We start from the raw sequence: 12,086 nt of genomic DNA on the forward strand, positions 1-12,086 counted from the left end.
TTTTTATATTTTAAAATACTTCTAAAATTTCAAATATTCAATGAATTAATATATGACATTTTCAATTTTTTATGTAACAGTAGATGTTTTCGTTGCAAAAAGCTTGTAAGCAAAAATATTAAAAAGTTTTTCTTCGATTTTAATTTGCTCTTATACCCCCTAATACTTCTTTGGTTTAGTATATTCCATTCAAGGGGAGACAATCAGTGCTACATGTGCTCTCACGTGGAAAACGAACATGAAACGATTTGATGATGGTTGAATGTCAAGAGTTGAACTGGTGAGACTTGTTCCGAGGAACTGTTGGGCAATGTTTTTATTTGAAGCTGTTCCTGTGTGCAAGCCAGATCAGAGAGAGAGAGAGAGACCAATACTACAGACACACTGCCATTTCATTCCCACTGCAGAATGTGCCGTAGCTATTTATGCAATATATTTATTTATTAACATGAAGCATGTCTGGGCTTTGAAGAGGGGAGAATATTTTCCCGGAATTTTCATGGTTTAGTGCCAAAGTCCTTTGGGAAAAAAGTCCACAGAACAGAAGCCCACAGCACATAAATATAACAGAAATGATTAAAAATAGATGTTAATGTTTATTTTATTTCAAATCAATTGAACTACCTCAAGGTAACAAATAGGATAACCAGTTACAACAGTCTGTACTTTTTCCTTATCCAGTCAATGTTTATTCAACTCCTTCTGTGTCAAGGTGATACCAGAAAACTGAATTATGGGAATTAGTCATGTAAATTGCAAGAGGAAAGAATTACTGTGGAATTCTACATGTAATTCAAGTTAATTGTAATACAAGGCAGGTATTTGGAAAGCTGTAATAAAACCGTCAAAAAATGGTGCTATATAAAAATGTGTTAGTCAACATAATATAATATAAGATAATGAAATGATTTGTTTTTATTTTGTAATATTCTGCTAAGGGTGTGCTCTAAAATATATAGTAAAGTTTCCTAGCTTTCTACTTGGGGCCCCAAGATGACTTCAAACTACAGTTTTCCCAAGACCCCAGTGGTCAGTCCAGGAATTATGTAGCCTGCATTTGGTCAATTCCAAGTAACTTGTTCACTTATGCTAATTTTTTGAACCTGAATCCTGCTATATAAATTGTGTACTGTCTAAAAGAAAAAGGTATGTTCACATAACTGATCCAGGAGTGTTCCAAAAAATACTTTTGAAGACAGAGTAGTCCCTGCAATGAGGACTGATATTGGGGGTGCTAAGTTCAAGAAATTCACTAAAATTCAAACACCGGGTTATACAAGACACTTGTGCGTATATTTCCAAACATTTGTCACTTTGTTTTAGGTCTGTTTGTGTAATCAATCTCTGCTGCAACACCTTCTGTTAGTAGCTAATCTATCACAGATCACATGGTCTGTCCTGTTCAGTCAGCTCATTTGCATGAGAGCTAATTAAAATTTAGTGTAAATATTAACAACACTTTGAAATTACTTCTTGTTGCTACCGATCATTTAGAACATATAAAGTATGCTACCTGTATATTTCATGACACAATCTTCATTGAAGTTTTAATAGCTATCATATATTCACTGAAGGTCCCACATGATATTCTGAGTTCGACTGTACTGATTCATACACAGTATTCACTCATCTAATCTTCATCCACAAAATTAAGGCTCAGTCTTACAGGAAATCACAGGATCTGTAAAGATGTCAAAGTGATGCGCCAACAATGATTTTTGTCTGTAGCATCCATCGCACTATACAAATTAACCTCTACTATGAATGGTTGATATCCCTGACTAACTTTGGCTCTCTTGATATATTCCCAGGCCATTTCTTACTGTGGTAAGAATAGCAGTGTCTTTAAAATATTTAACTGTGTATTTGATACCTGAATAATAAAATCAAAATAATATTTATTTATGTATTTATTTGATTTGTGTTTTACGTCGTACTGAAGAATATTGCACTTATACGACAGCAGCCAGCATTATGGTGGGAGGAGACCAGGCTTAAAATAATAAAAAAATTTTTTTTTACATTTCCTTTAAAAGCATAAGCGTTATTTTAGCCATCCTTTAAGTAAGCACACCTGTACATATCATCATAGTTTATATGGTACCTAGCGATATAATGCTTGAATGAAACAAATTTGATTAAACATAAATATATAGGCTATATCTAACATGTGTGACTGACATTTTTTTTCCAAATTTAGGAATGTGCCGCCCATCAATGGAACGTCTGTATTTTTTACACCTGAAAGTTTTGAGCGCTTTAGTTACACGCGGACATATGATGACGACTCTGACTTTGAGGCTTTTCTACGGAGAAAGAATGAAGAGCTAACTGGGGGCTTACAGAGTCGAGATCAGGGCAGTAGCAAAGCACATCAGGATGGCAGTGCGCTTGAGAAGCGCTTCCCTGTGTCAACGGGCCAAGGACATGAGCACGGACAGGGGAAGAAATTGGCTGATGAGAAAGCATCAGGTGTGTCGAAGGCAGGGTAGGTGTCAGGAGCCACAGTGAAGAGAGAGATGTATAGATGTATTTTGACCACTAGATATCACAGTAGTTGGAGTCAGTGCATTGAGATTTTTGTGGCGGCTCCTGCACATACGTGAAATAACTGAGAGCTGATAAAGAAAACAGAGTGTAATATGTTAGTGAGGCATTCTTGAATATGAAGCCTCTTTAGCTGAGTGCTTAGCGCCCTCAGTGGCTGAGTGTTCAGTGCCCTCAGTGGCTGAGTGTTCAGTGCCCTCAGTGGCTGAGTGTTCAGTGCCCTCAGTGGCTGAGGGCTTAGTGCCCTCAGTGGCTGAGTGCTTAGCACCCTCAGTGGCTGAGTGTTTAGTGTCCTCAGTCGCTGAGTACTTATTTTCCTCAGTGGCTGAGTGCTTAATGTCTTCAGTGGCTGAGTGTTTAGTGTCCTCAGTGGCTGAGTGCTTAGTGCCCTTAGTGGCTGAGTGCTTAACGTCCTCAGTGGCTGAGTGCTTAGCACCCTCAGTGGCTGAGTGCTTAGCGTCCTCAGTGGCTGAGTGCTTATTACCCTCAGTGGCTGAGTGCTTAACGTCCTCAGTGGCCGAGTGCTTAACACCCTCAGTGGCCGAGTGCTTATTGCCCTCAGTGGCTGAGTGCTAAGCACCCTCAGTGGCTGAGTGCTTAGTGTCCTCAGTGGCTGAGTGCTTAACGTCCTCAGTGGCTGAGTGCTTAGCACCCTCAGTGGCTGAGTGCTTAGGCACCCTCAGTGGCTGAGTGCGTAGCATCCTCAGTGGCTGAGTACTTATTGCCCCTCAGTGGCTGAGTGATTAACGTCCTCAGTGGCTGAGTGCTTAGTGTCCTCAGTGGCTGAGTGCTTAGTGTCCTCAGTGGCTAAGTGCTTAGCATCCTCAGTGGCTAAGTGCTTAGCATTCTAGTGTAGAGTAGTAACTTGAGAGGCACTCTCATCGGTTCATGCGATAATGAAAGTTACCTGTAAAGCATTAATTCTATTTCCTGACTTACATCGGATCTCCTTCAGAGTAAATATTTCAGGAAATAAAGTTGATGGGTCATGAATAATACTTGATATTGTGTATAAGCTGCCCATGTTAAAATGCTCTGATTTTCTGCACCATGTCTGACACTGCAAACATTACAGCCCAAAATGGCCTTACCACAATTTTGTAACATCTCAGCTTGTATTTAAGTGTCTCATTTCAATGTATAGTTCATCCAGCTAGTGCCAGCCGTTTGCCAGTTTGCAGATAGTTTCAGTGGTGTATGTGTGCTCATTTCAGGGTCATGTGTCAGAAAACAGCCAGTGTGGCGTACCCGCGGAAATCTGGCTAAACCTCGGGGAGCAGAGGCGATACCTGGAGCTCTACACTCGCTACCACAATTGTCCTCCGCTCCATCCCACGGAGGAGAAAGGATAGAGATGAACATCCTCAAGGTAGATTTATGTCCCCTGTTCCTCACAAACTGTCCCTTGCTCAATCCCTCAGAGGAGGAGAGGATAGAGATGAACATGGTCAGGGTAGATCATCACAACTGTCCTCCCGCTCCATCCCATGGAGGAGGATTGGGTGGTGTGGGCAGGGTTATGTCCCTTGATATCCATAGAGCCATGCAACATACAACCTTCGATTTGAAATGCTTTTGGTTAACAATTGTGAAATGAATTTCAATGAAATGCAATGTGATTTGAGAAATTGAAGTGAAGTATGGTGCTGCTTTCAAGTGAAGAATGACACATAACATGAAACTTCTGTTTATGTTCTTGGTGTTACTGTAGTTAGTTGAAGAAGAAACAAGGCCTGGTTTACCAGTTTTCAGTAGACATTGGGATGTGAATTCTGGCCAGTATGACCAGCTTCATTTAGTCAACAATTCAGAGCCAGCACAATAATGCTGGCTGCCTTTGTATAAGATAAATATTTTTGACCATGGCACAAAACTCAAGTATATAAATAAATATATAAGTACAGTGTCTGGTATTGTCGTGGCATAAAAGTAAAAATGAATTTCCCAAAATCACTGGCCAATAGGTCCTGTGTGTTTTTGAGAAATGCTAATACTCCTCGAATGTTAGCTAGTCCTTCCATCAATTAAAGAAAAACAAATGTATAACATCTGTAATAGAGGCCATGGTTGTTTTTTACAGACATGATAGGACAAGTTTTTCAGCATTTATCAGGAATGCATTGGAGAATGTTTTCTAAAGTAGGCGTATAATTTTGTCATACCTGGATTTTTAGCATTTCTTCTCTTTCATCTATGGTTATCATGAATATCTCTGATTGGTCAACATAGGAGCTACATACAACGGTGAGCTGTGAACAAGAGGAGTTCCAAAATTATCTGCGACACCTGGCTGAGTGCAATGTATCCAGTTATAACTTTTTACAGCCAGCAGCCAAGACGTACATCCAGGTGAGTGCAATGTTTGGAGTTATAACATCTTACAGCCAACAGCCAAGACGTACATCCAGGTGAGTGCAGTGTATCAGGTTATAACATCTTACAGCCAGCAGCCAAGACTTACATCCAGGTGAGTGCAATGTTTGGAGTTATAACATCTTACAGCCAGCAGCCAAGACTTACATCCAGGTGAGTGCAATGTTTGGAGTTATAACATCTTACAGCCAGCAGCCAAGACTTACATCCAGGTGAGTGCAATGTTTGGAGTTATAACATCTTACAGCCAGCAGCCAAGAGGTACATCCAGGTGAGTGCAATGTTTGGAGTTATAACATCTTACAGCCAGCAGCCAAGACGTACATCCAGGTGAGTGCAATGTTTGGAGTTATAACATCTTACAGCCAGCAGCCAAGACGTACATCCAGGTGAGTGCAATGTTTGGAGTTATAACATCTTACAGCCAGCAGCCAAGACGTACATCCAGGTGAGTGCAATGTTTGGAGTTATAACATCTTACAGCCAGCAGCCCAGACTTACATCCAGGTGAGTGCAATGTTTGGAGTTATAACATCTTACAGCCAGCAGCCAAGACTTACATCCAGGTGAGTGCAATGTTTGGAGTTATAACATCTTACAGCCAGCAGCCAAGACTTACATCCAGGTGAGTGCAATGTTTGGAGTTATAACATCTTACAGCCAGCAGCCAAGACTTACATCCAGGTGAGTGCAATGTTTGGAGTTATAACATCTTACAGCCAGCAACCAAGACTTACATCCAGGTGGGTGTAATCTGCATGGTTAGAATCTTCATTTTTCGTCCAAAGATTAGTTTGTTTAAAATCTCTACCATTTCTTCATTAAGCAACACAATTGTCCTGATTTTCTAGGCTTTCCGGTCATGCCAATATATCGTCAATGTGAAAAATTACCTGGTCCATATTTTTCAGAAACTAAATGATTATTAATTTTTTTATACCATCCTCCAACATTTATGCTGCCCGTAAAAGCACCAGTTTAAGTTGGTGTAGCCTGTAATAACCAAAATTCCCCACTGACCTTGGCTATTTTTTCTGTTAGTCTAGTTCCATGGAACAAAGTATTTTTTGAGGATAGCCAAACCTCACCTATCCACAATCAGCACATGCTTCTGTACAGACACGGAGTATTTATACGGTGTTACAATCTCAAAGATCGTCTGATGAAGAACCAAAGTGGTTCTTTTATTTATTTGTGTGGAACATAAAGTATTCACCAAAAGATTTTGAGCTGTAACGGTTCAATATGTTTTGGTTGTTTATTCACAATCTTTTCACAGAGATTTAGAATGTATGCTGAGTACATTTACTGAAGTATGGCCAAATATTTACCTGTTTTATTTGACTGTTTCTGTTTAAAACAAAAATGTTTTATGATTCCAGGAGAAAATCAGCCATGCTTGCAAAAGGGTCCGTCAATATCCTCGATTCTATGAGACCATTGATGCAGTCTCCTTAACGGTCCCAGTGGAGCAGAAAGAGTTTCCTCCCTTGGTATATGTCCGTCCACTCTTGGAATTGGTGAGCACTTTTAGATTTGATAAGCAGCTTTATTTGTCAATCTTTGGATTGGTCATTTAGTAAAACTGTTGACATCCTGTCCTTTCACATGGTCGCTTTACTTTACAGTCAATACTGTAAAGTAATTGTTTTATATTCTGGAATTTAGTTTTGTGGATTTTCTCCAAAAATATGTTCATGGGAATTAATTTTCACATATTTAAGAGAATACTGAGAAAGAAATCTTAAAATTTTCCAAGATATAGTATGGCCGACATTATTCAAGCACGTCAGACAGGTATCATCATGGGTGGCTTTAATCCTCCTTTGTTTCCTGCGGTGTCGCTAATCCTCGTGATCAGAGATTAAAACAATGGGGGATGGATTATCACAACGTAAGATGATTACCTTCACATTTACCGTGAGCAGTACTCAAACAGGTGTCACTTCTTTTCGAATCATTGATGTGTACTTTTAAACACCTGGCAAAGTGACCTGTCACCTTTTGAGCAATTCAGCGAAAAACATATGAATTCACCATTATCAGCACCAGTCACTCATTCTTTATCAAGCAACACAGAAAGTTTTGCATTATTTTCAGTTTTAATCGTCCTCTGTAGCAGGTCAGAAACTGCAAACATTGCCGTAGCTGTCAAATGGCCATTGTATTGTTGTACACACTTCACAGTTTGTTAGAAGCTCACTGATTGGACTTCCACCAATGCAATGTTTGTACATGTACGTCATTCATGGGAAAGCTTGTTAGTAACTTGCCAAAGGTCAGCGGTTTACCATGGGCACTCCGGTTTGCCCCACCCATAAAACTTGCCAAAGGTCAGTGGTTTACCATGGGCACTCCGGTTTGCCCCACCCATAAAACTTGCCAAAGGTCAGTGGTTTACCATGGGCACTCCGGTTTGCCCCACCCATAAAACTTGCCAAAGGTCAGTGGTTTACCATGGGCACTCCTGGTTGCCCCATCCATGGCATTCCGGTTTGCCGCACCCATAAAACTTGTCAAAGGTCAGTGGTTTACCATTGGCACACAGGTTGGCCCCACCCATAAAATTTGCCAATGATCAGTGGTTTACCATGGGCACTCCAATTTGCCCCATCCATAAAATAACTGCCATTGTGTGCATGAAACATTCTTGAGTATGGTGTGAAATAAAATGAAATTAATGAATAAATAAATATACGTGTGTTTGTTATGAATCCTTGTTGACAGGGCCAGGTCCCTAAGGTGATCCTGCCTAACATGTCATGTGGAGCCAAACCTGTTCTGCCTACAGACCACGACAAAGTATCAGAGCATTGTCCTCCGGCGGGACGGAAAACCACTGCCTCAAATACATGGAACAAACAGGTAACAGTCTAGTGTAATATACATCTACTGTCAAAGTCTGTAGTTGGAATAATTTAGGAAATTTTGAAAATCATAGTGATAATTTAATATTAATGTGGTGTACTCTGTATGATCACTCCTTGGCCTCTAGGTTGATGGTTGTAATATTAATGTGGTGTACTCTGTATGATCACTCCTTGGCCTCTGGGTTGATGGTTGTAATATTAATGTGGTGTACTCTGTATGATCACTCCTTGGCCTCTAGGTTGATGGTTGTAATATTAATGTGGTGTACTCTGTATGATCACTCCTTGGCCTCTGGGTTGATGGTTGTAATATTAATGTGGTGTACTGTGTATGATCACTCCTTGGCCTCTGGGTTGATGGTTGTAATATTAATGTGGTGTACTCTGTATGATCACTCCTTGGCCTCTGGGTTGATGGTTGTAATATTAATGTGGTGTACTGTGTATGATCACTCCTTGGCCTCTAGGTTGATGGTTGTAATATTAATGTGGTGTACTGTGTATGATCACTCCTTGGCCTCTAGGTTGATGGTTGTAATATTAATGTGGTGTACTGTGTATGATCACTCCTTGGCCTCTAGGTTGATGGTTGTAATATTAATGTGGTGTACCCTGTATGATCACTCCTTGGCCTCTAGGTTGATGGTTGTAATATTAATGTGGTGTACTGTGTATGATCACTCCTTGGCCTCTAGGTTGATGGTTGTAATATTAATGTGGTGTACCCTGTATGATCACTCCTTGGCCTCTAGGTTGATGGTTGTAATATTAATGTGGTGTACTGTGTATGATCACTCCTTGGCCTCTAGGTTGATGGTTGTAATATTAATGTGATGTACTGTGTATGATCACTCCTTGGCCTCTAGGTTGATGGTTGTAATATTAATGTGGTGTACCCTGTATGATCACTCCTTGGCCTCTAGGTTGATGGTTGTAATATTAATGTGGTGTACCCTGTATGATCACTCCTTGGCCTCTAGGTTGATGGTTGTAATATTAATGTGGTGTACTGTGTATGATCACTCCTTGGCCTCTAGGTTGATGGTTGTAATATTAATGTGGTGTACTCTGTATGATCACTCCTTGGCCTCTAGGTTGATGGTTGTAATATTAATGTGGTGTACTGTGTATGATCACTCCTTGGCCTCTTGGTTGATAGTTGTAATATTAATGTGATGTACTGTGTATGATCACTCCTTGGCCTCTGGGTTGATGGTTGTAATATTAATGTGGTGTACTGTGTATGATCACTCCTTGGCCTCTGGGTTGATGGTTGTAATATTAATGTGGTGTACTCTGTATGATCACTCCTTGGCCTCTAGGTTGATGGTTGTAATATTAATGTGGTGTACTCTGTATGATCACTCCTTGGCCTCTAGGTTGATGGTTGTAATATTAATGTGGTGTACTGTGTATGATCACTCCTTGGCCTCTAGGTTGATGGTTATTGCACTTTGCACACTGTAAGTGTCATGCCTTTGACAGCATAAATATCTTGCATCCTGCTCACTCTGGCGTTCTCCACCAGTTAACCCAAACACTGTCGTATAAGTGAAAAACTCCTGAGTGCATTCAGGTAAATACCAGTAATTATTTTATATTTATTACTACATAATCCTGGCGGCCATCGTATAAGTGAAATATTCTGGAGTATGGCGTAAAACACCAATCAAATGAATAAATGAATGAATGTATTTTTGCTTGACTGATGTTTTATGCTGTACTCAAGAATATTTCACTTATACGGTGGTAGCCGGCATATTTGTGGGAGGACACTGGGCAGAGCAGGGGGAAACCGATTAAACAAATAAAATGTTAGAAATGTTATTGCTGCAGGAAATGATGATTCCTCTTGTCATCCTTCACCAGGATTTAGGCAGATTGAATATCTGTCAGTGTATTCATTGTTTTTTTTTCATCTGTAAAGAAACTTTTGTAACAGTTTGTTCTATTTTAAAGGTAAGTTTATGATACCATACTTAATCAAGTGTTTACAGTATGTTAATTCATGCACACCTGTCTGGGAATTTTCGGCCTTACTTTGGACGCATCCAAACAACTTCGGGCATATTTGTACTCATTTGGAGGTCATTTAATAAATCCCTGGGATTAATCTTGTTAGGCTATGGAAGTCTGTTCTTACGTTCAGTGCAGTGAAAGATCATCAGTTTGTTGCTTTTTGATTATGCCAGCAGTCTTTACCGTAACTCTAAAGGTGTAATCTGAAATCCTGATGTGGTGAGTTCCTGTAATTATCAATATCTGCATGAAATTTTGTTTGGCACAGCTGATTATTTACAGCATTGTTGGTATTTAGTATATTTATCTCACTTTTTGCAGGCCTGTAGTCAGGATTGGAATGCTGAAGTTCTAGCACAGAAGTATGGCTGTCAAATAGTGCTGTCATCAGGCGGACTGAAATGTCTCCTTGACAACCAGTCACCAGGATACCAGCGTGATTGGCAGCTGCCTGTCATCGTCAAAGAATATCCTGTAGTGGGTCAGTTGTACATGTTTGTGTTGTATGTGTTGATTTCATGGACCGATTTTTACTGTGACAGAATTTATTGATTTATTTATTTGGTTGGTGTTTAATGCTGTACTCAATAATATTTCTCTTACGCGATGGCAGCTAGCATTATGACTGGAGGAATTTTGTCAAAAAGTTGCACGAATCGTAAGTAAATGAAGTACATTTGTTATTGTAATTTCAATTAAATAAATCTTTCGCATGGCTGAAAGCAGTCTTCCAAAGCATGGTATTTATCAACCATTTATTCAAGATCGACAGTTCCCTGTTTAGTGACCTGTAACATCAGCCTGTTTTTAAAAGTATAATAGCGAAGCACTGACCGATGGGTTTGCATGCTCAGATCTAGCTAGCCAGGAGGCATAAGATGTAGGATCAGTTGCAAGGATTCCCCTGGTCTCACTAATTGGGGGTGCCTTGGTGACAAGAAACCACCAGTGGCACTCACAGTTCCTTATTTGCAGCCTTATGTTAACTGAATGTCACTTGTCATCTATCAATATGGCAAGCAAATCTGTACATATAACAAGGAAAAGTGTGTTGTTCACCAATTGTGCTCCGATTTTCTTCACCCATAAAAATTGCCACCGTCTTATGAGCGAAAGCTTATTAAACAACAATAAGTCAGTCAGTCAAAGCCATCTGTTGCTTGGCTTGTTTTTGGCATTTAATCTAACAATCCTCTCCAGGCTCTGCCTGGTTTTCTCTGAGCATAAACGCAGATGCCTTGATGTATGCAAAATATTCCTGAACATCTTGTTATACCTCAGTGAAATTAATAAATGAAGTACATAAATAAAACTGTATAAATGAAAGTGTATGAAGTGAGTTTGACCTGGAAATTATTCACGGACTTCTAGTTTGAAATTTGAATTTTGAATTCGATGACATAACTGTAGAATATTGCCTGTCCTCTCTGTGTCACTGAGACCTGAGGACGGCTTGTCTCTTACACATTAGATCTTCAGTTACTCTTTATATGTAGGGACTACAGTAATTTCTCACATATTTCTTTGAGGACCAGTTTTCTAGGTTATTTTGGAAATGAAGATTATTGACCTTTTCTGTTTTTCGATTGGTATATGAACATCAAACTTGGCACTAAGATTTGACCTGTACAGTGCCATGTACAAGTACATATTGGTGTAAATGGATGACCTGTTTCTGTTTTTATGGCTTTGCTTTCAGATAATGGAAAAACCTTCCTTCACAAGGTCGTTTACATTGACAAACCTCTTGTGAACCAGAAGATGACTGTGAGAGAGAAGAATAGCAAATTCCACAAAGCTGCTTTGAAAACTCTGGTGTGTAACATTCTAAAGTCTCACAGGTTGGGGTCAAAGAGGTCAGAGGTCATTGGTGAAATCAAACCAATGATTAACGTCAAGAAGGAGAAAGGCAAGACTAAGTCATCCAATCAGAGTGTTTGTAAAAAGACAAACTCCAGTAAGGTGTCAGATGATTTCTTCAGCTCTGGAGATATTGAAATGGACAGCTTGGAAACATTTGGAATGTCAGCGGGACTGACAAGGCAAAGTAAAAAGACTGACACAAAAATGGCTGAGGACGATGGTATCAAACCCAAGTCTGCTGATGTAACGAAAATGTCTTCTCATGAAATTTCCACTGAATTTACTGCAGAGCCTGTTGTTAAAGTGGAAGTGGATAACATAACAACAGATAACATTGCAACTGGCAAGGTGGCAAGAGATAACACGGCATCAGGCAATATGGCAACAGATAACATGACTCGAGTCGATATAGCT

At 39.8% G+C, this 12,086-nt stretch overlaps 1 protein-coding gene across 1 annotated transcript; it reads left to right on the forward strand.

Moving 5' to 3' along the window:
• The first annotated feature begins 225 nt into the window (after positions 1 to 225).
• Positions 226 to 12,069, forward strand: LOC135478321 (little elongation complex subunit 2-like). Its single transcript, XM_064758597.1, has 9 exons — positions 226 to 280; positions 2,201 to 2,488; positions 3,762 to 3,916; positions 4,777 to 4,896; positions 6,303 to 6,440; positions 7,648 to 7,785; positions 10,131 to 10,290; positions 11,509 to 12,023; positions 12,061 to 12,069. The coding sequence occupies exons 2-9, from the start codon at positions 2,380 to 2,382 to the stop codon at positions 12,067 to 12,069; spliced, it is 1,344 nt and encodes a 447-aa protein (XP_064614667.1). The 5' UTR covers positions 226 to 280; positions 2,201 to 2,379.
• The last annotated feature ends 17 nt before the right edge of the window (positions 12,070 to 12,086 follow it).

Source organism: Liolophura sinensis, chromosome 11 (assembly GCF_032854445.1).
Source record: "Liolophura sinensis isolate JHLJ2023 chromosome 11, CUHK_Ljap_v2, whole genome shotgun sequence".
NCBI lineage: Eukaryota > Metazoa > Mollusca > Polyplacophora > Chitonida > Chitonidae > Liolophura > Liolophura sinensis.